Genomic DNA, 27,345 nt, shown 5'->3' with positions numbered 1-27,345 from the left:
AGGGGACAGAGTCTGGGTCACTAGCCAGTGATCAGGGAGCTCAGGAGAAAGAGCCCTTCAATGTCGGGTGCTTCCAGGTTGAAGATGGGTAGCTTGGATCAGCAGCCACGGGGTCCAGGAGGCTTCAAGGAAGTCCAGCTTCTGGAGGGTGACTGTGCCATGAAGGATGAAGGCCGCTGAGGTGTTAGTGTCCGGATTGGATCCACTAAGCCTTGGCAACCGCAACCCACGCAAGGATCATAAAACAGCTACGGTGCAGACCCACGAGGTCTGAGTGAGGTCTCCAGCAAGGAGACAGTAGAGCAGGCCTGGAGCAACCAGGGGAGCCCTTTAAAGTAAAGATTGACCTCCGCTAGGGCCCACCAGTCGAGAGACAAGGGACCGCGGGAGGCGGCAATTTGGAGTGCGTAAAGATGAGCCCACGGGTCGCCAGAGCGGGCTGGAGCGTCGTCCTTTGGCACAAGTAATGCTGAGAGGTTGGCTCAATGATGGGACAAAGCACAACTTCCCCACTGGTCGGGGTTGTGTGCTGTGCAAGAGGTGGCCAGTGTCCTGGGGTATTGGGGATCTCGGCACCCACGGGGTCCACGGTGCTGAGCTTTGCTGTGCACACTCACCGGCATCTGGGATGCTTGGAAACCCACCTCAGGGTAGGTAGAAGTCTTTGATGTCCGTAGGAGCAGCGGAGTTCCAACCGGGTCACTTGCAGTGTTTCAGGTGCCTGCCAAGCAGGGGGGTAACTCCTTTACCACAAGGGGTGCGGCAGCTCGTCGAAGGTTCAAGTCTTTGAAGTCCAAGATTAACCTGAGGCTCTGGGGACCCTGCACCCACCTTTATCCAGAGATTAGGGGAGTGTTTGAATCAGAGCCCACCAATGAGAGTTCAGGCGGGAAAGGGTGGCTACACCCTCTCCCCTTTGTGTGTTTTCCTGCCTGGGCAGGGGACAGGATGCCCCTGAACCGGTTTGAGGTGGTGTATGCAGAAGTAGGCACTGGAGAAGCCTACGTGCAAGTTTGAAAGACATCCTATGGTGCACCCACCCAGTTCCAATCCACATAGTCTGTCTGGGGAGGTGGGAACACCTCCCTGCAACAAGATCCCTATTGTCCAGCTGCCGTGGCTGGAGTTCTGCCCAGCAACAGGCAGCCAGAGTTGTGTGGGTGGTGGGTAGCATCCATTTTGTACTACGTGTGCACTTTAAAATTGGTGTCTAAAATTTGCTGCTTTTACCATATCACCCCTCTAGCAGGGGGGAATCATGCCCTCACTCCCATGGCTGGATTGGGGGTATGATTCCACGACACCAAACATGACATGGTTCTGTGCAGCCACTCTCAAGTTATCACGCTATCGCGATTACTTATAATGCGGTTAAGAGTATATGGTATGGCTGCACTACAAACAACCCAGCAATAGTTTTAACGAAGGTTGCAGAGGGGCCCTACTCAGGTAGGGGTTCCCCCTCACACATATCTCAGCACCCTGCCTTGTAGGATTAGCAAGGCCTGCCTTAGGGGTGACCAATGAGGATATATGTGTTGTATTTAAGTGGGATACAGGATACCTATATCCCGGTAAGGGGTGCAAGCACCACCTAACCCAGACTTCAGTAGTGGTCTGGTGGTGTCAGTTTGTATGGCTGTCCCAGGGGTTGCACAATAAGTGCTGCAGCCCCTGGTAGGACTCTGAGGGACCCATGCCCTGGGTACCTAGGGTACCATCTACAAGGGGCTGATAGGGTGTCCTCAGTATCCAATTGGTATGTACCTAGGATACTCACATCAGTTTAGAGAGGAAGCAGATAGGCTGGGGTCATGGATAGCAGGGCCACAGCCTGGCTAGAGTCAGAAAACAGTCAAAACATCAGCAAAAAGTTGGGGGCAACTATGCAGTCGATGCCACTCTCCTACAGGTAGTGTGTGAGGGGTTTTCGGAAGGAGAAGTGGATGCAGCAGTGGTCTGTCCAGGTGAGTTCAGAGGCGTGGCTGAAGGTGACGTGTGGGCTTGAGGAGAAGATGGCATGTAGCTTGTGGCCGGCGATGTGGGTCGGTGTCGTGACGAGCTGTTTCAGTCCGAGGTTGGTGAGGTTGTCGATCAGGGTGGAGGAGTTGCTGTCATTGTTGTTCTCCAGGTGATAGTTCAGTTCTCCGAGGACGATGTAGTCGGTGGAGGTCAGCGCGTGCGTGCTGATGAGGTCGGCGATGGAGTCGGAGAATTGAGGCCAGGGTCCTGGCGGTCTGTAGACAAGGGTGCCTCTTAGGTTGGTCTTGGGGTCCATGTGGATCTGAAAGTGCATGTGTTCGGCGGTGCTGAGGGTGTCGTTGGTGTTTGTTGAGACCCTGATGGTGTTTTTGTGGATGATGGCGATTCCTCCTCCGGCCCTGTTGGTGCGGTCTCTGCGCGTGATCTTGTACCCGTCTGGGATGGCTATGGCGATGTCTGGCAAGGATGTTTCGTTCATCCAGGTCTCTGTTAGGAAGGCGACGTCCGGTGATGCGGTGTCGAGTAGGTCCCAGAGTTCAACGGCGTGTTTGTGTGTGGAGCGGGTGTTGATCAGGAAGCATCTAAGCTGGTTGGGTTCCGTCGTGGCAGGCGTCTTGGCGCTTTCGCGACAGGAGAAGCTGCAATTCCAGCAGGTGAAGGGGCCGTGGGTGCGCCTCGGGGGGGGGGCCTTGCAGCAGGTGTGGGTCCTTCCTGGGTTGAGAGCGACGAGGGTGTTGGCGTTGTAGCGGAGGAGGACTTCGTGGCTGCTGCGGGGGCTAGGGGTTCTGGCGCTGGGCGCGGTCCAGGCGCGGACGGGCGCAGACGGGCTTGCCTCAGGCACGCCTTCGGCGCACCAGCGTCGCGGCCGCACAGTGGCTGCCATATATGGGGAGGTGGGGAGGGAGGAGCAGCTGGGAGGCGAGGGACGGGTGGAGCGAATGGGCGCAGAGGGGCGGGGCCACAGGGGAGGCAGCGGCAGGGACGGGGGACAGGAGACCGGCATGGGGCACAGAAAAGAGCACAAGGGGTAAAAAATCAAAGGGCACAGAAGGCACAAAGGTCAGCACAGGGGTACAATATGAACAGAGGCACAGAAGTTGGCGAGGGGTACAGAATAAAAGGGGGCACAGAAGCAAAGCGGCGAGTGGGGGGCAGGGGGCACAGACAGTTAGAGGCACAAAGCGGGTACAAACCTAAGGCCACCACTGGCCACCAGGGATGAGGCGCAGGTGGAAACCTGTGGGTGGAGGAGGGCCTAGATATCACCGGCGGCAGCAGGGACAGTGGGGGATCAGGCGGAGCTGCGGCAGGGGGGGGAGTGACCTACCAGGAAGGTCAAGGGTTGCTCCTTACCGCTAACAGTACCACACAACAAAATAAGAAAGCCACACAACATGGAGGAAACAGGACATTAAATTATAAAACTAGATTTTGTTTTTATGAATTTTTAGAGATCTTGATGAGCACAATCGACTGGAGGGTTCTGGAGATACAGATTTTTAAAGGTTTTTTTACGTTTTACTTCAACGGCAAACAAGCATTGGCCAACAAAAGAATTTGTAAGTTTTTCAAAAGTTTCTGAAAGTTAATTTGGCTATGCCAGCCTGACCTGAGTGACCAAATCCGACAAGATGAAGGTCTGGGGGGCCCATGGGGTAGGTTTCGACAATTGCCAGAGCATTTTACAGTCCATTTCCAAATTTTACAGAACGACCCCTATAGACTTTAATGGAGAGGTCCTGATGCGGTTATACAGGATGAAAAGATGCTCAAAGATGCTCCAGTTGCAGTGAGATTGACGGGGTGCCTTTGTGGTGATTCCTTGGTCAACGAGTCATGTGGAGCTACTTTGGCCACAGAGGTCTGGGTCCAACCAAGTCCTTCTTGCCACAGCAGAAGGACAACTGCATCTAGGCTTTCGGTCGCAATGGCCAGTGGTTGGAGCAAAATTCTTTTGTTGGGGTGAGTGTCCCTCTTGGGTGACCAATCTACTCCTATGCCTGGCTGACTCGTGTGCAACCTTTGGCCATCGAGGGACGGAAGCTTGCAGAAAATCTTTCCGGTTGGCTAGCAACTTGCCATTTGGGCTCTTCAGCTCTTTTGTCCCTGGAGCTAGTTCCAGGGGATCAGAAGACTGATTCTTTGAGTCACTTCTTTAGTTTGGGGCTGGGGATTAACTTTTTCCCAAGCTAGGAGCCACAGGCACCGTCCAAACATCACCAGCCCGAAGAACAGCAGGTGCAGTCCAGCAGATGGAGAAGCCTCTCTTTGCACAGTTGCAAGGGCAGCAGGGTATTCCTTCTTCGATCCTCTTTCCCATGCCAGCATGATCTAAAGGTCCAGGATGCCAGGGGTGCCCTATTTATCCTGTTGAAGTGCACAGAGGGGAACACATGGTCACTAGCCAACAGGCTACCAGGTCCCATTCCTCTTAGTGATGTGTGACATCTGAAAGTCCCAGAGTGCACCATTCTGGCCACTCTCAAGGTACTGAGACCTTCCCATGGATTTTAGGAGCTCAGTAGCCCACCTTAGAAGTGTGGCTGCCTGAGGGCTATATTCCCACGGGAAAACCAGTTTAGGGATGGGTTTTCTCTCTCTCTCGCCTGGCCTCCAGCTAGTGTACAGGAACAAAAAGCAGCCCTCAGGAGTGTTATCACCGTTAGCTCATCAAAGGCAGCTTACCCTTTGAAGCTCACCTTTTGGGCTGACACTCCGAGTGGCATCGTGAAAAAGGGCCATAACACCCCATCCTGTGGCAGGCTGTGTTTGATCCTAAGCCTAGGAGTCATTCACACCACTCCCCGGGTGAACAGAAAGCTGTCTGTGGGTCACAGCCCGTGTGAGGCTCCTGGATCACTGGGGCACAGAGTGGCAACCTTCTAAAAGTTGCCCTACATTAACAGTGACATTAAATTTGACCTGGGCATCAGGTCAGGTCTAATACCACAATTAATTTGATACCTTACAGTACCCAGTTAGGTAGTCCCACCCGTTAGGAAGTGAGCTAGGCTGGGGTGCCACCCTGTAACCCTACATTAGCCAATGGGGCAACTAACCTTTACACTGCAAAACAACAATTTGAGGGGTTTTGCTGCAGGGGCATATATAAGCATACATGTCCCACTTTATAATAAACAGCTCCCTTCCTTAGAGCTCTCTAGACTTTCCTTAGGGACATATATTGTTAAGGAAAGTCGTGGCTTTGTGTGACAATTACCCTTCCAGTCTGCAGCGGCAGGCTGGGAGTCATTTTTTAATTTATCACACACACAGGGTGGCACAAACAGTGCTGCCACCTTGGATGGACACTCCTTCTTACATGCTCTTGGTAGCCAGGGTACCATATACTAGGGACTTATAAATAAGTCAGTACTTGCCAATTGGGGGTAATCAATATGATGTACACTTTATAAGGGGTTAGAACACTAGCACTGAGGTCTTGTTAGCAGGCCTCAGTGCACTCTCAGAGTCGGAAAACCAGCAGCTAGTAGTCCAAATGAGGGCCAAAAGTAGGGGAGGAGGGCTGCAAAAAGCCTGTTTCCTTACAAACCCAGGAAACATTGACTTGGCAGATGTAGGAGAAGTAACCAGAGTTATTCTGGCTGGATTAGTTGAAGATTCTCCACCCACAGCTTGCAGTACTGAGCTGCTTTCCTGCTGCAAAAAGTCTGTGACTCAAAAGGTTTCCAGGTATGGTGGTGGATCGGAGGGAGGGAAGTGGATAGGTAAAGGTGTGTGAGCCAATTAAGGCTCAAATCAGAGGCCTGAATCTGGCTCCGTTTGAGGTCCTCTTAGGCCCTTTAAGCCATGCTTTAAAGTGCCTACTGTCTGCAAAATGCTCTAAAATCATGTGCGAGGAATTAAAGATAAATTAGTAACATATCAAGTAGAGAGAAAGAGATACCCTTCTCATAGCTCTGAATTGCTTAATGTGAAATAAGAACAGTGCGATCAAACCTGGCTTGACCAAATTATGTGATCCTAGCTAAATAATTATTTTATTTCTCTGTGCCTCCTTTTGTATTCATAATCACGTATGAGAGCACCTTGTAATAAAAGAGTTCAGGATGTGTGCTGTACAAAAATCTACCTTGTGTCTGAGTTAATTCAATAATGTTGCTCCATATTTAATAACCTAGGGTGCATACTTACATTTGACTTGGTTCTTTTTTCATTAATGGCACTGTCATCAGAGCAGGGGACAAGAATGCTTCTAAGTTCATGTTTAAAAGCTATTGCATCTAATAAACGCCACTCAAGACAGTGATATAATCTGATGAACCAAGGCGAAATGCTTCAGAATTTTTAAAGAAAGACTTTAAGATAATTTTCACATAATTTCTGTTGCACAATTTACATGCCAAACATTTGCCTCATGCACAGGTTTTTAGAGTCAAGCCAGAACCTTGGCTCAGTTCTCTGTTTATTTATATGCTCACCCACCTCTGTGGCAGTTGGGTTGCGAGGCTGGGGCTTTTGGGACAGTACAAAATGAGAGTGAAGGCTGGGGCACAGAAACTATGTGGAGTTAGAGGGGTTATAACTCAGCGGTGTGTTAATAGTGGAAAATACGATATCAATGTGCACATCACAATATATGTACGTATAATAACAAACTTGCATCACAGTTGTTGAAATCATCCGATATGACCTCTCCCTCATCCCAGAGTCAGAAGTATGTGGTCAGGCAGGAACTGTGACCTAGGCCTGAAGCAAGTGATGGAAGGATCACAGGTGGTGTGACATGTAACCCTTAGGAAAACGTGGAAACAGGAAAACTCAGATAGATCCCACAGATAGGCAGCAACATCACAATTGTGTTAGCAGATTGGACCCAACAAAACATGTTTGGCCTTAGGGGTGCACATTTCTAAAACAGCATAATGTCAGATGCCACACTTAGGAACACCCAGCCAATCAGAACACAGCATGCACACTACATGCAGTGATCATGCACTCTCCCATGCTGGACACATACCCACTGGTCACACATTGCGTCCACTCAAGGTTAAGACCCACCTGCACTTCTTATTAAAGAACCAGATTTTTGGCCCTGTAACTAGACCCAGATTTCTGTCTCCAAAGGAATGTACAAATTACTTTATGACACTTCATGTAATGTATAAAATGACGTCCGAAACCAATGTGCTTTGAGACAGTGTTCAGACCCAGGCTCTGTTGCCTGCTCTCTCGGCAGAATTGTTTAATTATTCCACCTTTTCCTATTTTGCCAAATGCCTCCTGTTAGAAATGGGATTTCTGGTTGGCTAGGGCTTGCGCCAAAGCCAGGCAGAAACCACCACTCTAGTCAGGGCTGGGGAGTTACACGCCAAAGATAACCCCTACTCACCCCCTTGGTAGCTTGGCACGAGCAGTCAGGCTTATCCCGGAGGCGATGTGTAAAGCGTTTGCGCGCGCACCCAGCAACAACACCCAAGGCCCACCACAAAAGAAACTCCACACAAGGTATTATATAAAAATAGCCTTTGTATTACCACAACACATTAGATAAAAACACACACTCTACAATGTGCCAACAGGCACGGGCAGAATTTACAAGGGATTATATGTACAGGAGACAGGGCCACATGGACCACTGTCAGAAATTAGCACTTTGTAGAAATTAGCACTTAGAACATGGGAATAATACTTTAGAACATAGCACATACAATCACTGTAGTACTAAATAACACATGTAGCACATGACCAGTAACTACTGGTAACAGGTAGGTACCACCTACGCAACCCTAACCCCCTTAGGAAACTATCGCGCAGGGAACCAGGACCTCACTAGCACCACCTGTACTAGGAGACAAACAACCACCTAAGTATCACAATACCTGTAGGGGTCTAAGCACATTACACATGATGCATCACAACACATTCAGAGGTGCAGGTTAGGGACAATAGCGCAAAACTCACATTAGCCACCACCTGTGGCAGTCCCTAGGCCAACTGGCCTTGTCGGGGCTAGGACGCCCTGTGTCCAGCAGAGTCAGGACGCGCCTGCGCAGGCTGCGCAAACCAGGGCGCTCAAGGCACAACCTACATGTGGCAGCTGCCCACTAAGTGCTGGGCAGCTGGGAAAGGGAGCGTGGGCACCACTGTGCCTTTAAAACCAATCTGTCGCACTTGGAGCCTCTCTGGGCTCTAAAACAATAATGCCGTTGTTGGAGTCCCGCTCGGGGGACTCAAAATCGCCAGAAGAAATGCCCCCTGGGAGCCTTCTAGGCTGCTACAGAATGCGCCTTTTTGGAGCCTCGTGGGCTCTGAGAACAAGAATGCCCCAGAGTTGCTGCTCCCTTTGTCAGAGGGAGGGTGGCCTCGTTGGAGCGGCCCACTGCCAAGCCGGGCCGCTCTGGAATGAATGCAGGTGCCCCTCTCCGTTGGAGCGCCACTAGCGCTCTCGTCAGTGCTGCCCCCATCAGAGCGGTCCGCTACTGCGGCGCCGCTGTGGGGGACAGGGCAGAGACTACAGCCACACGGAGTCCCGCTTACCTGGGACTCCCGCGTGGTCTCTGCTCAGTCCTTCTCCCGGGCACTTCACCACAAGGAACCCCGGAGCCCCTCTCACCGTATGTGGGCAGGACTCCTCCGGTCACCTTCCTCATGGGCTTGGATGCGGAGCCTACGGGCTCCGTGCACGAAGGCGGCACGTCCCAGTGCGGGGTGGGCTCCCGCCTGGGTGGGGGTGCAGTACTTCTCCTCAGGGCCCCGGGGCGCAGGGTAGGCTCCTGCCTGCTCCAGGGCTTACAATCCAGCGCGAGTCCTCGGTGGGAGGCGGGGTAGGCTCCCGCCCTCCTACTTCCGGTCCTGGTTGTCCCGGAGGCCCGGCCTCGGTCTGCCTGACTTCCTGGAGGTCCCGGCTCCGGGCTGCAGCGGTGATTTGCAGTCAAATGCCGGGTCGGCACCCGCTCTTTTCAAAGGCAATCAATCGAGGTGGGCACTCGATATAGAAATAATTAAATAAGCGGGGTAGGCACCCGCGAGCGAGCGCCAAAATGCGGGGTGGGCACCCGCTGTAGATCTCGGTAACCAGAGGGGGAATCCCTACGCCGGGGATTCCCTCTTTTAGGAGGAGCAGTTCGGTGCTGCAGAGGCGTCGCAGAAGCGCTCTCTAAGCGCTGGGGTCCAAATAAAGCGCTCCTAGCGCTATAAGGCAAAGAAAAACGCTCCCAGGCGCTTAGGGATAAATACAAGGTCCAGCAAAGTTTTAGGAAGGTAGGCAGGGGGGCAAGGCTGGGCCAGGGGCCTGCTCACGGGGCCCTCCAGGCAGGAAGGCAGTCCTCAGTGGTGGTTCCTCCTGGCCTCCAGCAGCAGCAGCCCCCCTCAGATAGGATCCTGGAAGAGAACAACATCAGTGGGGACACAGCCCCATTTTTATACACCTTTCCCCTTTGTTTCAAGGTGCAGGGAGGGGGCGAACCAGTTGCAACTGGTTCCTGAGCACTTTGTTTTGCTCAGCCCCTCTCCCAATTCAGAGAGCAGGCCAGGGTCATCAGTCGCACCACAGGGGGCGGAGCCAGCATTGTGTGGGGAAAGCCCAGCCCTATTCAGGTCCTAGGTGTACTCCTCCCACCCATCTAGCTGCTGATCTCCCTATTCACCACTGGGCGACTCCTCCTGACTGGGGATTCCCTAGCCCGTCACATGACCTCAGTCAGCCAATCATGCGACAGGCAGTCTCTACACATTTATGCCAGCATCCAGAACTGGCACTTCCATACTAGCTACATGCACGCCGCACACATCATCGCGCAGCATTTCATCACATGAATCTGTACATACCAGACACGACCCTGCACACCCCACGCATCAGGAACTACCAAGGACACATACATTCCCCATGCATTCCTATGGGAGGGAGGCCTATCTCACCACATGCACTCAGAGTGCGTGCTGGAGCAGGGTTTTCTGTCAAAATCCGAACATCAGCTTATATTTTTATGTCATAATTAAAATTACTAATAATTAATTTACTAGATTTTAAATTTGTTGAAGTTTCTGATTAATCAACCTTACTAATGAAAGAATTACACGTGGGGATGCATTTGTGTTGCTTTATTAATACGTGAACTAAGTTGGGGAGCAAACTAATTAGATGTGCATGGTTAAATGTGCTATTTGTTATCTGTCTAAGCGCGAATGTTTTGAAATAATACGCTTTTAATGCTTCTTTATGTTGCAGTTGGCTAGATAATTACATACACATAAGGGTATTAGTGGGAATTAACACTGTATAATCATTACGATGAAGTAACGTTGTTTGTGTTTCTTTAAATTAAGATGGTCCGTTTTGGCCTAGACAAAGATGGCCGATATTTACAGCCTGCGTTCGAGTTGCTGAATTATGAAGAGAGGCCTCGCTGAATATGGTTGAAAACCACCTGACTTTGGCCTCTGTCTGTATTAAAAGTTTCCGTGAGGACAGCAGCTCCGGGCTTGATGCCAGTTGCCCTTTGAAGAGAATAAGGCCACAATGAACTTTGATAAACTTGCGGTGGCTTCACTATGATTCCGAGGAAGAGCATTCATGAATGTTGCATTTTTTAGTTTGAGCTTCCTTCTTCCGTGTTTTTTATTTTTGTGATTTTTGAGAGCGGAGGTTTTTCTAAATGTTGCAAGTCAACATCCTTTCCTGCTCGCTCTGCCCAACGGCTCAACGGACGTTTGGAGCTTGTTTGTAACTTTTAATTTGTTAGTTTCCCTATAAATATTACTAGACTAGAGAGGGTCTGTAGCGATTAAGCCCACTTCTTCCCGAACCTATGCTCGAGAGGATCGACGCTGAATGAGAGGACGGCGACTCGGGAGACCTTACTGAGAGACCTGTCCTGACCCAAATATGTCATTTAGCTAGAATAGGTAACTATGAGAATAATGATCTTGCAATTGATTGACTTTCATTTGAACTAATTTAGATAAATAACCTATTGTTTGAATTGCAGGGTGATTATTTCTTTGTCATTTATTGAGTTTCCAAATGTATTCCTATTGTTTAAAATCATGACTCAAGACTGATCATTAGGTCACATTGACCTCAGTATAGATGCAGATTGTTTAGGATTTCTCTCGTATATTCAGTGTGGATAGAGTATTAGAATGAATGTCGGTGTGATGGGCCCTAGTGTGTGATGAGTGTATGTGCGCATGACTGTGGAATTACTCTGTCCATGGAAGTAGGGAGAATTATAAGCTCCGATCTGCAGCAGTTTCCTGGTAGCAGTATGATGGTTTGATTATGGTCTTGATCTGATAGATTGCTTGTACATAGGCTTTTGGATTCATTGGTTTATTGATTAATGTTGATATATGTATTAACACTAAATGTTGAAGTCGTCGTATTGAGTTATATGTAGTCTGTACGGCTTCTGGAACGTAGGAAGCTGGTGACAATTTCGTAGTAGGGCAGAGGGAAGTGTGTGCTGCTCTCGGGAAAGACGGAATTGTTGGAATTACCTGTACGTATGCAGGAAAAACGTGTGACAATTGAAGTTGCGCGTCGCATTGTCTGAGTTCGGAATCAGTGACATCGTCGTGTGTTACTACTAGAGATATATTTCCAGTATAAAAGGGGTGCGTATGGTTGCGAAGGTTATCTGTGAAGTTCTGGTTTTAGGTACCAGGGATCCTTTTTGGGATTGCCGTTATCGCTTATCACTGGAAAGGTAATAGGTTTTCTCTGAGCTCGTTTGAAGGACTGGGCAGAGGTAAGCACTGCTTGGTTAACGTATGTTATAATTCTGTAGCAGGACAGACTGTTCGCTGTTCTCGGGAAAGGCAGGATTCTGTGTGGATGTACTACATTTTCTGGTGTGAAAGTGCATGAATGTATGAGCATTCAGTTGATTGTGAAACTCTTAGGAGCGTTCCAAGAGAAAACAGTTGATGGATGCATGTTAGAAAGGCAGAGTAGAGGGATGTGCTACTGTGTCAACGAAAGTAATAATTCCGTAGGGGAGCAGAGGTAAGCGCTGTTCTAGAAAGAAGCGGGAATTTTTTTGTGAGAAAGACATTTCTTTACTATTCTGTGGTTAGCGAAGCAGACAATGGAGATGTTTATATGCTGTAACTAATAGATTTTGTAGAATCTGAAACGAAGTCTACTGAGAAGACTTTGTAAAGGAGGGGTAGACGAGTGATAGGAGACAGGAGTAGAAGCTGCAGCCAGCGACTACTGATGTCAGAAAGACCGCGCTGTGATTGAGCAGTGGGTTAGAACAGTGCTTGCGCTGTGATTCATGCGTTGGTGTGAGCCGCGCAGGGATTGGAAGGAGTACAGAGTGACGTAGACGCTCCAGGATTGGTGCGTTAGTGTGAGTCGCGCTGTTATTGGACAAAAGATCGTACAGTTGCGGAAGGGACTAGAGGGTTGTGGTAAACGCGAAAATGTATTACCAAACAGAAGAGAAAAAGAAGAAATCCTTGTTCAGTAAAATTAAAAAGTGGTTCGACAAGGATAAGAATGTAATAACTAGAGAGGGTGAGTTATTACCTCCGACAAGAACCCCTGCATCCTTCATGGTTGCGAAATATGGGTATCATACCTGTATTTAGTTAGACAATTGGGCTAAGTACACTAGAGAAGATGGTGTTTTAGCATTCCCGGAACATGGTTCATTTAATTTGTCCGTGTTGAGAAATTTACGGGAGAAGATGATGTGTCTAGAGCCTAGACCAAGGCCGACACAGTTTGAGGCATTGGTGGAATGGGAAGATGAAGTGCATGAGCGAGAAAAGCAGAGGTGTGGAGGCAACTATAGGTATATTTTTGGGAGGAAATATGATCGTGAAACTCATCATGATCGAATGAGAAGATGGAGAGATGCTAGTATGTCAGAGGGATTATATCCTATGAGAGCTGTTGAAGAGACGGAAGAGAGGAAAGGTGTAGAAAAGGTACCTGATGCAGAATTGAGAAGGTATGGGGCTAATGATTATGAGGATGAGGTTTTGGATGACATGCTCTATAAGAGACCACCTCCATATAGACCGGAACCAGAAATGAGAACACCAGTTGCTACTCCAATAAGAGATACTTTGAAGATCATTAAAACAGAGGTTGCAACCCCTGATCTGAAAAGTGGTAGCTCTTTCACGGAAAGGGAGAGAGAGAGAGAGCGAGAAAGAGAGAGTGCAATCGGGAGTGAGAAAACAAGAGAATTAGCAAGACTGACATCTGAGTTGACTGAGAAAATTAGAGAGCGAACAAAGAATCTAGAAGCTGTGACAGTGCCTGTAACCATAGGTCCGGTAGTGCCTATTTTCGAAAAACAAAAAATGGGTGAAAATGGTTTGACGGTTCCTTTCGTAGGAAATGGTTTGATTAATTATTCGGGAGAATCTGGAATGAGGATGGAAGAAAATCATTTAAGACAGCTGAGACATGACACATGTGGTGGAGAGTCAAATGTACGGCCTAATTCAGGATTGAATACTGGTTGTTTGGGAGGATCGATTTTGGAACCACAGAGGGTTACAGAACAAGCGAGTACAGTGAAAAGGTCTACAGAAATAACGGCTGAGGATTTGAATGATTGGTTGAAAGTTCTCCAAAAGAAAAATAAAGATTCACAGGCAATTGATGTAGCCAGGTTGCGTATAGAACTGGAGGAACTTATAGCCGGGACAATTCCTACAGAGATGTTGAAAAATCATCATGATGGAGAGTTGTTATTCATGTGCAAGAGTATCACCTGGAGGGCTAAGAGTACACATGACAGGTTAAAAGGAATAGCGAGTGAACTGGGAGTTGATATGGATAAGGCGAAAGCTTTGCAGAAACCTTACAGGGTGGACTTTTCCGACAAAGACATTGAGAATCTAAATGGTGTTGGCAGAACAGGGCAGATTAAGGAAATGATTTCCTTATTGCGAAAATGGGGTGATGTGGAAAAATGGAAGGATAGGTGGTACAAGAAAAGGGAAGATTCAGTGGACAGGACTTATTCAGCATTTCCCATGAGAGAAAAGGAAAAAACAGTGGATGCCTATCCTCTGAGAGAGATTCCTGGAGGAGGATATGTACATGTTCCATGGACTAGACAGGATATTTTGTCATTTACGAATGATTTCCCTCGACTGAGAGAAAAGCCCGTCGAGTGGTATAGGCAGGTAGATAGGTTTGTGAAATTGTCAAAAGTGCTGTGGATTGACCTGAATAGTCTGTTCGATATAATTGTTCCAGCAGATTTGTGGGCAGAGTGTAAAATAGTTATAGATTGGCCTACTAAAGAATACTCAAGGGATCAAAGAACAGGAGCTCCAGACCCGGAGGTAATGAGAAAATATGATCAGGTCATAGTTTTCCTGAAGAATAAGGTACCCCCTAAAGAGACAGATTGGGTTAAAATAGATCGAACACATCAGGAGGCAAAAGAATCAGTTCATGCCTTTTATGAAAGGTTAATACTGGCATTTAAACAGTTCAGTGGAGATGAACATCTGGGTGATAAGGATTTGAGTCATTTTGTATACAGATTTGTATATGGCTTGAGACCTGAGATCAGTGAAATGATACGTGAGCATACAGTTGACTGGCAGAGTAAGAAGATTGATGAAATCTTGAGACATGCGAAGTACTTTAGTGATGAGATTGAGGCAAAACAAAGAAAGCTGAAAGAGAAAGCAATGTGGGCACAGGTCAAGGTTGCAGAAAGACAAGAAGCACAGCTGGTGGAACAAGCAAATAATCCAGGAAATAGGCCCAGGCATAGTACAGGAAAAGGAAAGGGGAATCTAGAAGAGGCCAAAAAGAAGTTCTCATGTCACAACTGTGGACAATTGGGGCACTGGAGATCCGAGTGTACGAATCCACCATTAGTGAGTAATGAGAATAAATCTTTGAATCAACAGGTGCAGAACGAGGGGTGTAATCATCAGCAGCAACAGCAGAAGGTTGTCAGACAGCAGAGTCAAGAGCCAAAGCCGCCTTTGCCGCAGAATAGAGGGTCCCAGAAATATAACCAAGACTCAGGATTCTACAATGATGAGCAGGTAAACAAACCGAGACGTACTAACCCAGTACAGCAATACTGGTTAAAGAATGAGGGGAGTGAGTCTGAAGGGGACTACTGACGGTGCCGAAGAGAGGAGGAAGAGTGCATACTTGGTGCAACTCTAGAAATAGACCAGGCAGGACAATTTGTGGATGGGAAAATAAATGGGGAGAGTGTTACTTTCTTAGTAGACACAGGAGCGACGAGATCAACTGTCAGGTCAGCAGATATAAGAAATCTTCCTCTCTCGGATGAAGCAATCCAAGTGGTTGGTGTAGCTAATACACAGATTAAAACTCGTCTTACTGAACCAGTAAGGGTAAGAATAGGGAAATTTTCAGATATGCACAGATTTGTGGTCTGTGACACTAGTCCAGTGAACTTGTTAGGTAGGGACTTGTTATGTAAAATGAATTGCACAATTTTTTGTACTCCGGATGGAATAGCTTTTGAGACACCAGATGAGGATGTCTTGTACCGGATGACTCTAGATAATAGAGAAAGTGAGATTGTTGGGACATATGCTGTATTTAATCCAGATGATTTGCCTCAAGAGTTGAGACACACAGTAAAAACAGCAGTTTGGGATTTTACTGGAGAAGATGTGGTATTAATGAATAATGTAGATCCAGTGAAGATTGCAGTGAAAGAGGGAATCACTTATCCTAATATCCCACAGTACAGATTGACACCAGAAATAATTGAGGGAATAACTCCTATAATTGACAAGATGATTCAACAAGGTGTTTTGAGAGAGTTACTAAGTAGCCCATGTAATTCACCAATAATGGGGCTGAAGAAACCAAATGGTAAGTTCAGGATCGTACAAGATTTGAGAAAGATTAACAAAATTGTGGTAGCATGTTGTCCTATTGTGCCAAATCCATCAGTGATTTTGTATCAGATTTCTCATGATGCTGAATGGTACACGGTGATTGATTTGTGTCATGCTTTCTTTTCAATTCCATTGCATCATGATAGCCAGCCGATTTTTGCATTTCGGTTTGGACAGCGTATTTTGGCATGGTGCCGTATCCCACAGGGGTATACAGAGAGTCCTTCAATATTCAATCAGTTGTTGAAAAAGTCTTTGGAGAGTTTGATCATGCCTGAGAGCTCAGTACTAGTACAGTATATTGATGACTTACTTGTGGCATCAAAGACACGTGAAGCTTGTGAAGTAGATACCATAGCTTTACTGAATCATCTGGCTGATGGAGGGTTAAAGGTATCTCCAGCCAAATTGCAATTTTGCAAGAAAGAAGTGCATTATCTTAGACACAATATTGAAAAGGGTTTGAGAAAAGTGACCAATGACAGGATCAAGATTATCAGAGGAATGAGAGCCCCAATGACCCAGAGAGAAGTAAGAATGTTTCTGGGAATGGTGGGTTATTGTCGTCAGTGGATAAGTAATTTCTCCCTGATAGCAAAACCATTGATTAAATTGACTAAAAGTGAGGCGAGAGACCCATTAGAATTGAATGCGGAACAAATGGCAGCATTTGTAGAATTAAAAAGCAGAATGTGTGAAGCTCCTGCTTTGGGAATGCCAGACTATGAGAAGGAGTTTGAATTATACTGTAGTGAGAGAAATGGATGTGCACTATCAGTGTTAATCCAGAAACATGGACAACTGAGAAGACCAATTGCGTACTTCTCATCAACACTTGACCCAGTAGCTGTGGGTTTGCCAGGTTGCCTGAAAGCAGTAGCTGCTACATGCAGAAGTTTGGAACAGAGTGAGGGTATAATAATGGGATATCCTGTAAGGGTATTCGTACCTCATGATGTGGCAATTCTTTTGACCAGAAGCAGAACTCAATATATGTCACATAGTCGGCTGACTAAATATGAGAAAATAATTCTAGGAGCATCAAATGTGACACTTGAGAGATGTGTGAATGTGAATCCAGTGACACTGTTGCCAGATGCAGAAAATGTGAGTGTGGGAGATGATGTTGATCATGATTGTTTGGATGTGCTTGATTACTGTACAAAACCGAGACCAGACATAAGAGATCTGCCATTGCCTGAGAGTGATCATGTGTTGTTTGTGGATGGATCATGTCTGAGGACTGATGATGGTGTGCTAAGTGCAGCATATGCGGTGTGCAAAGTTTCAGAAGTTATGGAAGCTTCGTCTTTGAAAGGAGTAAGGTCTGTCAAGTGGCTGAATTGGTGGCATTGACGAAAGCTTGCAAGATTGGGAAAAATTTGAGAGTGACTGTAATGACTGATAGTCAATACGGATTTGGAGTTGTTCACGACTTTGGCCAACTTTGGCTACAAAGAGGTTTCCTGACCTCGAGTGTAACTCCTATAAAGAATGCTGAAGTGATTGGAAAGTTGCTTGAGGCGATACAGCTGCCTAAAGAACCAGCAGTTGTAAAATGTGCTGCTCATGGACAAGGAGACGATTTTGTTACCCTTGGTAATCGTTTTGCAAATGACATAGCACAGTATTGTGCAAAGAATGATAATTCAATTAACCGGGGAAGAGAAAGGGAAATGTCTTTTTGCTCAGTGATGTTTACTAACGTCCTGGAAACATGGGATGAGGTGAAACAGTTGCAGGATGAAGCAGGAGATGAGGAGATGAGGGATTGGATCAAAGCAGGTTGTGCTCCAAGAGAGAAAGATCATGTTTGGATCTATAGAGATGGAAGACCAGTTATGCCTAATTCCATGCTGTCAACAATGGCAAGAATGTATCATGGCCAGGGACATCTGGGGAGGGACGCTATGATTAGGTCCTTTAAACAAACCTGGTACAATGCAAAGTTCAGGCTGATTGCAGAGAGCATCTGTCAGAGATGTTTGATTTGTCAGCGATTCAATACTGGAAAGAAAACAGTGGTGAGCCTAGGAACAATAGGCAGAGAAGGAGGTCCTTTTACCAGAATGCAAATTGATTTAATTGAAATGCCTCAAGTCAATAGGTTGAGGTATGTTTTAGTGGTGGTCTGTTTGTTTTCAAGATGGGTGGAAGCCTATCCGACTAGGAGAAATGATGGAATAACAGTGGCAAAGTTGCTGTTAAGAGAGCTGATTTCTAGGTACGGGGTCCCAGTGACAATTGAGTCAGACAGAGGGGGACAGTTCTACAATGAGCTCATGGGTTTGATTTGAGAAGCATTGAGCATACAGCAGAAGCTACATTGTGCATACAGGCCAGAGGCTTCTGGTGTTGTTGAGCAGATGAACGGCACAATCAAAAACAGGATTGGTAAGATGTGTTTAGCCACTGGAATGAAATGGCCTGATGTCTTGCCTCTAGTGTTAATGACTATTAGATCTACTCCAGACAGAACTACGGGGTCGAGTCCACATGAAATTTTGATGGGACGTGCAATGAGACATGCATTCGTGCCCGTCAACAAGCTGATGACTATAACTGATGACATGATTTTGGATTACTGTAAAGGCCTGGCTGACGCAGTTCATTCTGTGTTTCACCAGGTTGGAGAAGACGCCACCACACTTGAAAAGAAGCAAGCCCATGATCTGAGTCCAGGGGACTGGGTGAGAATAAAAGTGCACAGAAGAAGAAATTGCTTGGTTCCAAGGTGGGGAAGGCCAAGACAAGTCATTTTGACTACTACGACTGCTGTGAAGTGTGCTGGAGTGAAGAACTGGGTTCATGCAAGTCATACTCTGAGAGTTCCAAATCCAAAAGATGGGACTGGGAAAGAGTATTTTGAAGAGTCAGATTCCAGTGACGATGAAGACACTGAAACAGTGAGAAGAAAAAAGAATCCTGAAAGGGGGGAAGGAGAGTCAGAAAGAGAGTCAGGTGATTCTTTTTTCTTACCAGAAGAAGTTTCAAGAGCTTCAAGAGGAACATTGCGAACCTCAGAAGAAAGATCAGATTCTGGAAAGGTGCCTGAAGTTTCAACGAGCAGTGGAGAAAATAAAAGGGAAAAAAGAAAAGAAAAGAGCAGTTCCACAGAGACTATTCCTGAGTCAAATGAAGAGGATGAGAGAGATCCACCTGAGATTACTTCTGATGAAGTAGGGTTAGAACAAGATAGAGAGGGACAGATTGCGGAAGACCCCCGAGGAGGTGTAGGGAAAATTCCTGATAAGCTAGGTGAAGGGACAAGTAGACAGCAAGAAGATTGCGTGTCGGAGACCCGAGGAGGGACAGTAGTAGGGAAATCTCAATCGGTGGAGGAAAAGTCTGTGGAAAAAGAGAAATTCGTTGATGCAAATGAGACAGAATCTGATGAGAGTGAGAATGAGAAACCAGAGGGTCGAGTTCTGAGAAAGAGAACTTGGATTGGAGAGAGAAACAATAAAGAAGCGAAGCAGAAAAGAAATGTGAGAGGAGACCTTTGGCCTAACAAGATAAAGAGGCTGAGGTATCGACTGACACGAGTGAATTCATCAAAAGCTGAACAGGTGAACGAAGTGTCGAGTCAAAATCAAGCGAAAGAAGAAGAACAAAAGAAATCGAAAGAACCAGAGGAGATCAAGAGAATCAGAAAGCCCAACCAGAAGTATAGGTCACCAGAATGGACGTATGTGGCACTGCCTGAAGAAGGAGAAGAAGAGGCAGAGAGTCAAGAAAGTCCAGAGGGGTCCTTACGGAGAGTGGTTGAGGAGGAGAAAAACGTTGGAATCCTTAAAGTTATCTTGACTGACATTGGAGAAGAGTCAGATGCTCAGGATATTGAAGATTTGATACAATTTGATGTTGCTGAAGAAGAAGTGAAAAGTGATGAAAACCCAAATTGAGTGAACTAAAAGAGTCACTTGGAGGAGAGTGAAGAAGAGTTCTGAAAACTAACAGACTGTAAAATCTAGTGTTCCAGTGTCTGGTAGTGGAGTAGTAGAGGCTAAGTCAAAAGACACGGTCAAAATAATAAGATGGCTAACACAGAAAATAATCAAAGTAGATGTACCTTCTTGAAAAGATGGTGTAGAATGTGCTGCTGTTGTACAGGATTATTAATACTATTATGGAGTGTACTTGCTTTATTAGTTACCTTTAGGGTTACAATAGACACTTTAGGAATACACACTGAGAATATGACTAATGTAGGGAGTAGTTCACAAAGAGTAGTGCCAACTAGAATTAGTAATACATATATACACAAAGATAGGTCGATTAATGATTTTTCTAGCAATGTTTTTTCAAAGTTGTTGTACGAATACGTGAAGACAATGGAAGTAAGGGATTGCTACGTCTGTATGCAATTGCCTGCATCCGTTTCGGAGGGAGTTACTTATCACCATCTTCCAGCTACGTATGGGATTTCATGTAGTGTGTTGATTAGTATTTTTTATTTACTAGGGAAAATAGATTATGAGATGTCTAATAAAAATAACATTTTTGGGCAATTACCTATGAATAAGAAATTAAATCCTGCTAAAGAAGCTAATGTTTTAGGTGAGATTTTTATTGAAACAGAAGAATTAACAATAGATTACATTTTTAAAAACAATTTAACTTGTAGTTTGAAGGAAGAAGAAAAGGCTTTCCTGGCCATGGTAGAGAAAAGGAGAGTGAGCATGCATGAAAAGGCAGGAGGATACAAAATGAGTGAGACAATGTGGGCCATTGAGATGGGAAAAGAGTTGAGGAATGGGGCCAGTCCAACTTTGGCTTTAGATGCACCACAAAAGGGTAAACTATGCATTACCAGAAGGAAATCCCAATATGATACATATTTTGTTGGGGCTAGTGAGTGCCATGATACATATTTTATTGCAACGGGATGGGGATTTAAAGGAGGAGAAGATCCGGTTTTCCCGGGAGTGTATTATATTTGTGGGAACAGGGCTTATTACAGGTTGCCTGACCATTGGTATGGCACATGTTATGTTGGCCTGGTCTTTCCAAAGATTTTCCATATAGATAGAATAGAAGATGCAGAAGAGATTAATCTACTATCTCGCTTTAAAAGAGAAACTTGGTCAGAAATTGTAGGAGATATTTTTGGAGCTTTGATACCAGCAGTGGGAATTTCGTTAAATGCATATGGAATTCGGAAACTGTCAACAGTGGTGGATCGCTTATCGACAAGCACCGCTGGAGGGTTTCTTTTGGTAAATACGGAGATGGTTGCCTTACGTGCCATGTCTATGCAAAATCGACTTGCCCTTGATATTCTATTGGCCAAAGAGGGTGGAGTCTGTGGAATGCTGAAAGTTCAACATTGTTGCACTTACATTCCTGACGAAAGCAAAGATCTAAAGGTCTATATCAAAAATATTACTGATTTGCATGAAGAATTAGTACCACTGGAAGCTGAAAGTATCTGGACTAAGTTAGCTAATAAGATAGTTGCTGTTAAGGAATTTATAGCTAAAATAGGTAGTACCATATTTGGTAAGATATTGTTTCCTTTGACATGTGTAATTGTTGCTTTACTATTACTTAAATTTTTGTGTTTGTGTTGTAAAAACAGGGGAGGGAAAAAGAAGATAATGAGAGAAAATATTGAAAAGAAACAAAAGAGGTCAAAGAGAGACCCACAAGAAATAGAATTAGAAGAATTTAGGGAGAGTGTGTATTTGGAATCGAAGAGGGATGACGAAAGAGAATCTGGTGTGTAGTGTTTTGAAAAAGACATTTCAATTTCTCCTAAGAAATGGGGACTACATTTTTTTTTTTTGGGTTGGTTTTTGTGGTGATAATATATCACCAAAGGGGGGATTGCTGGAGCAGGGTTTTCTGTCAAAATCCGAACATCAGCTTATATTTTTATATGTCATAATTAAAATTACTAATAATTAATTTACTAGATTTTAAATTTGTTGAAGTTTATGATTAATCAACCTTACTAATGAAAGAATTACACGTGGGGATGCATTTGTGTTGCTTTATTAATACGTGAACTAAGTTGGGGAGCAAACTAATTAGATGTGCATGGTTAAATGTGCTATTTGTTATCTGTCTCAGCGCGAATGTTTTGAAATAATACGCTTTTAATGCTTCTTTATGTTGCAGTTGGCTAGATAATTACATAACATAAGGGTATTAGTGGGAATTAACACTGTATAATCATTACGATGAAGTAACGTTGTTTGTGTTTCTTTAAATTAAGATGGTCCGTTTTGGCCTAGACAAAGATGGCCGATATTTACAGCCTGCGTTTGAGTTGCTGAATTATGAAGAGAGGCCTCGCTGAATATGGTTGAAAACCACCTGACTTTGGCCTCTGTCTGTATTAAAAGTTTCCGTGAGGACAGCAGCTCCGGGCTTGATGCCAGTTTCCCTTGGAAGAGAATAAGGCCACAATGAACTTTGATAAACTTGCGGTGGCTTCACTATGATTCCGAGGAAGAGCATTCATGAATGTTGCATTTTTTAGTTTGAGCTTCCTTCTTCCGTGTTTTTTATTTTTGTGATTTTTGAGAGCGGAGGTTTTTCTAAATGTTGCAAGTCAACATCCTTTCCTGCTCGCTCTGCCCAACGGCTCAACGGACGTTTGGAGCTTGTTTGTAACTTTTAATTTGTTAGTTTCCCTATAAATATTACTAGACTAGAGAGGGTCTTTAGCGATTAAGCCCACTTCTTCCCGAACCTATGTTCGAGAGGATCGACGCTGAATGAGAGGACGGCGACTCGGGAGACCTTACTGAGAGACCTGTCCTGACCCAAATATGTCATTTAGCTAGAATAGGTAACTATGAGAATAATGATCTTGCAATTGATTGACTTTCATTTGAACTAATTTAGATAAATAACCTATTGTTTGAATTGCAGTGTCGGGTGATTATTTCTTTGTCATTTATTGAGTTTCCAAATGTATTCCTATTGTTTAAAATCATGACTCAAGACTGATCATTAGGTCACATTGACCTCAGTATAGATGCAGATTGTTTAGGATTTCTCTCGTATATTCAGTGTGGATAGAGTATTAGAATGAATGTCGGTGTGATGGGCCCTGGTGTGTGATGAGTGTATGTGCGCATGACTGTGGAATTACTCTGTCCATGGAAGTAGGGAGAATTATAAGCTCCGATCTGCAGCATGCGCATGCACTTTACTCTGGGACACAGGGAAAGTGCGCAGAAACCAAAAATCACTATCACCAAGTCACCAATAAAAGCAAAAAGTTTAGGGGTGAACCTGCCAGAAGGGCCAAGTCCAACACAACCCCCTTGCAGCTAAAACACAGGGCAGACCAATCACCACCGTGATGGACTTCCCTGCTTGGGGCGATAGAACACGGACGCGGGCCCGCTACTGCAGGGACACCCTCCTGTTTTGCGCCACGGTGAACCCATGGGATTCCTTCTAAAACCACTGTCCGGACCAACTGGGCTACCCCACTGGTACTCCCAAGCTGTCCGCGGCCAAGACCAGGCCCTAGGCCTCCCAGGTGCCACCGGTCTTTGCCTAATCACAGAGTGGGGGGTAGTAACCCCTGGCACATAGCGGCCATTCTCCACTCTTCCTGTCTGCAAGACAGGACTAGACTGCCACTGGTTCTCCAGCCTAGGGTCTACACCCTCAGGCGGACCAGGAGTCTCAGGGAAGGCTCTCCTCCCCCTACCTCTTCTCCTAGGGTTCCTCCTCCTCTGGTGAGGGGTACACCTAGAACGCCATTCAACCCAGGGTTTAACCCCTCAGGTTGCACCGGGGTCAGAGGTGGGCTCTCCCACCCTCTGCACCCCCTTCCAGAGCCCTGCTCCCTACCAACTGGGGCGGTACCTCTGGAAGAAGAACTGGTCAGGACACTGGTTACAGTCGTCCTACCCTTCAGGTCAGGCTGATCCTGAACCTGGCCTCCCAACCTCCGGTCTAGAACCTTTGGTGGAATAATCGCCTGGCACTCCAGGACTTCTGGGGATTTACACTCCATCCCCCTGAGGCTAACAAACGACACATAAGTCGGGTGACTGTCTGTCTGGCGCGGATCTCCCGTCCCCTGTCCACCTGACAGTGCGCAGAGATCCCCCGGAACGGAAGTGGTGTCACCATGGTCACTACACGGGATCCTAGCCCAACTGGGTAGTCCCTGACCCACTGGCTCTTCCACTGTGTAACTCATCCTCCAATCACTCCTCACGCTGGACTCCTGTACCCTCCCTACCGGAGCTGTACTGCCAGACGCTAGAACCACAGGAGCCCTGTTTATAGGCGCTCCAGGTCCTCTACTCACTAGGAGATCTTCCTCAAATGGACTAACAGGACAGCCTAGGTCCCCAACTTGGTGTTCCCTCATGAAACCATCCATGTCCTGAGGCAGGGTTTCGGGCGTCTGGGGACCCTTTGTCACCCCCTCACTCCTGCTCCACTGAGCCAGGCAGTGAGCCCCTACACCCTCCTCGCTATCCTGGGACCTAGCTGGGCTACACTGAGACTCTTCCACCACGCTGGGCTGGAAGATACCTGACCCACTACTTTTGGAGTCACTCCCTAATGACTCTAGAGAACCTCTAGCACTTTCCCAATGGTCTGCTTTTTCTGCAAGATCCCAAGGATCACAGTCCTCCAACCCCAACAGGTGCTGGCGCAACTCTGGCCTACAACCACTATTGAGCATTTGCTCTACGAGAAGCATATTGAGCAGTTCACCAAAGCCATATTCCGGGTCAAGCTTTACCCAATTGACCAGTGCATCATTACATTCATCCGCAAACTCCTTCCAAGACTGGTGAGACAGTTTCCTACTGACCCTGAATTTCAACCTATCCTCCTCTTCTTGGGAAACAGGTACCATACTCTGGGAACTGGGAATGGGACATCCTGCACTGGACTTTATATCGCTGCCACCACTGGACTCTACCCTCCCTGGGGAATCCAGACAACTACAACTGCGCTCAGGGGACAACCTACCCTCCAGAGCTAGTTTCTCTCTGGCAAAGGCCCTCTCAGCCTCCGCCATCTGCTTCTGAGCTAAGACCCTCTCGGTCTCCAGCTTGGCATGCTCTATCCTGAGCTTCTCCATCGCCAGCTGATGCTCCCTCTCTTCCCTCCTATCTATCCACTCCTCTGGGGACAGGGAAAGGGATGAGGCGCTGCCTCCTATGCTGGACCCAGCAAGGGACTCCCTACCTATGGGGTCTTCACTCCCTACTGGCGTCCAGGTATTGTGATCTTCTTCCTCCTCTTCTGAATCTTCAGGGCTCCCCACAGACCCACCACCTTCCAGGTGTGAGGCCCGGGCCCTTTCCCTACTGCGCTCAAGATCACTTTGGTCCTTAACCCACTGGATCATGTGGTCCCTAAGTTCATACAGAGTGTCTGACTCTCTCACCCCTATGTCTCTCTCTCTACAGAACCTTTCCAAATCCTGCATACTTTACCAAACTAGCTCACGGAGATCAAAAGCAGGCTCCATTCTGGCGGACGTTCTGGTGAAAAGATTACACAGGGAACCTAGGGGTCTGAGCTTAACAGGCACACACAATTCACAAAGGATTCAGCAAGCTCTCTATCCCAGAGAACTCACACTCACTTGCCTAGTGCCACACACCACTCATCCACACACAACCTGCCCCTCGGACTGGTAAGGCAGTTTCTACCACCCCTGACTCCTCAACCTGACCACACGTGACACAGGTACCAAACTCTGGGCGCAGGGCGGGGGACAAATGTACTGGACACTATTATGCTGCCACCACTGGATCCCACCCTTACTGGTGAATCCAGAAACACATTTCCACAGAAATGACAAAAACAAACTTAGCACAATAATCCCTATACCATGTGATTATCTAAATGCAGAGTTTTGTGGTGCAGCCAGTTGCTGCTGCGGTACCGCGCAAACGCAAGTCCTATCCCACCGCTGCCACCAATATTAGAAATGGGATTTCTGGTTGGCTAGGGCTTGCGCCAAAGCCAGGCAGAAACCACCACTCTAGTCAGGGCTGGGGAGTTACACGCCAAAGATAACCCCTACTCACCCCCTTGGTAGCTTGGCACGAGCAGTCAGGCTTATCCCGGAGGCGTTGTGTAAAGCGTTTGCACGCGCACCCAGCAACAACACCCAAGGCCCACCACAAAAGAAACTCCACACAAGGTATTATATAAAAATAGCCTTTGTATTACCAAAACACATTAGATAAAAACACACACTCTACAATGTGCCAACAGGCACGGGCAGAATTTACAAGGGATGATATGTACAGGGGACAGGGCCACATGGACCACTGTCAGGAATTAGCACTTTGTAGAAATTAGCACTTAGAACATAGGAATAATACTTTAGAACATAGCACATACAATCACTGTAGTACTAAATAACACATGTAGCACACGACCAGTAACTACTGGTAACAGGTCGGTACCACCTACGCAACCCTAACCACCTTAGGAAAATATCGCGCAGGGAACCAGGACCTCACTAGCACCACCTGTACTAGGAGACAAACAACCACCTAAGTATCACAATACCTGTAGGGGTCTAAGCACATTACACATGATGCATCACAACACATTCAGAGGTGCAGGTTAGGGACAATAGCACAAAACTTTCATTAGCCACCACCTGTGGCAGTCCCTAGGCCAACTGGCCTTGTCGGGGCTAGGACGCCCTTTGTCCAGCAGAGTCAGGGCGCGCCGGCGCAGGCTGCGCAAACCAGGGCGCACAAGGCACAACCTACACGTGGCAGCTGCCCACTAAGTGCTGGGCAGCTGGGAAAGGGAGCGTGGGCACCACTGTGCCTTTAAAACCAATCTGTCGCACTTGGAGCCTCTCTGGGCTCTAAAACAATAATGCCGTCGTTGGAGTCCCGCTCGGGGGACTCGAAATCGCCAGAAGAAATGCCCCCTGGGAGCCTTCTAGGCTCCTACAGAATGCGCCTTTTTGGAGCCTCGTGGGCTCTGAGAACAAGAATGCCCCGGAGTTGCTGCTCCCTTTGTCAGAGGGAGGGGGGCGTCGTTGGAGCGGCCCACTGCCAAGCGGGGCCGCTCTGGAATGAATGCAGGTTCCCCTCTCCGTTGGAGTGCCACTAGCGCTCTCGTCAGTACTGCCCCCGTCAGAGCGGCCCGCTACTGCGGGGCCGCTGTGGGGGACAGGGCAGAGACTACAGCCACACAGAGTCCCGCTTACCTGGGACTCCCGCGTGGTCTCTGCTCAGTCCTGCTCCCGGGTACTTCACCACAAGGAACCCCGGAGCCCCTCTCACCGTATGTGGGCAGGACTCCTCCGGTCACCTTCCTCATGGGCTTGGATGCGGAGCCTACGGGCTCCGTGCACGAAGGCGGCACGTCCCAGTGCAGGGTGGGCTCCCGCCTGGGTGGGGGCGCAGTACTTCTCCTCAGGGCCCTGGGGCCCAGGGTAGGCTCCTGCCTGCTCCGGGGCTTACAATCCAGCGCGAGTCCTCGATGGGAGGCGGGGTAGGCTCCCGCCCTCCTACTTCCGGTCCTGGTTGTCCCGGAGGCCCGCCCTCGGCCTGC

The 27,345-nt window shown here is 47.2% G+C and overlaps 1 protein-coding gene across 1 annotated transcript in view; it reads left to right on the top strand.

Moving 5' to 3' along the window:
- Positions 1-22,565, top strand: part of LOC146809316 (uncharacterized) — a 112,984-nt gene extending 90,419 nt beyond the window's left edge. Inside the window, exons 3-4 of the mRNA XM_085614855.1 lie at positions 14,842-14,982; positions 22,040-22,565. Coding sequence (XP_085470981.1) covers positions 14,842-14,982; positions 22,040-22,123 — 225 coding nt within the window. The 3' untranslated portion in view covers positions 22,124-22,565. The remainder of the gene's footprint in view (positions 1-14,841; positions 14,983-22,039) is intronic.
- Positions 22,566-27,345: the final 4,780 nt, after the last annotated feature.

This window comes from Triturus cristatus, chromosome 7 (assembly GCF_964204655.1).
Source record: "Triturus cristatus chromosome 7, aTriCri1.1, whole genome shotgun sequence".
NCBI classification, from domain to species: domain Eukaryota; kingdom Metazoa; phylum Chordata; class Amphibia; order Caudata; family Salamandridae; genus Triturus; species Triturus cristatus.
The sequence above is the reverse complement of the archived record's forward strand: the minus strand, read 5'-3'. Positions and strand labels throughout refer to the sequence as shown.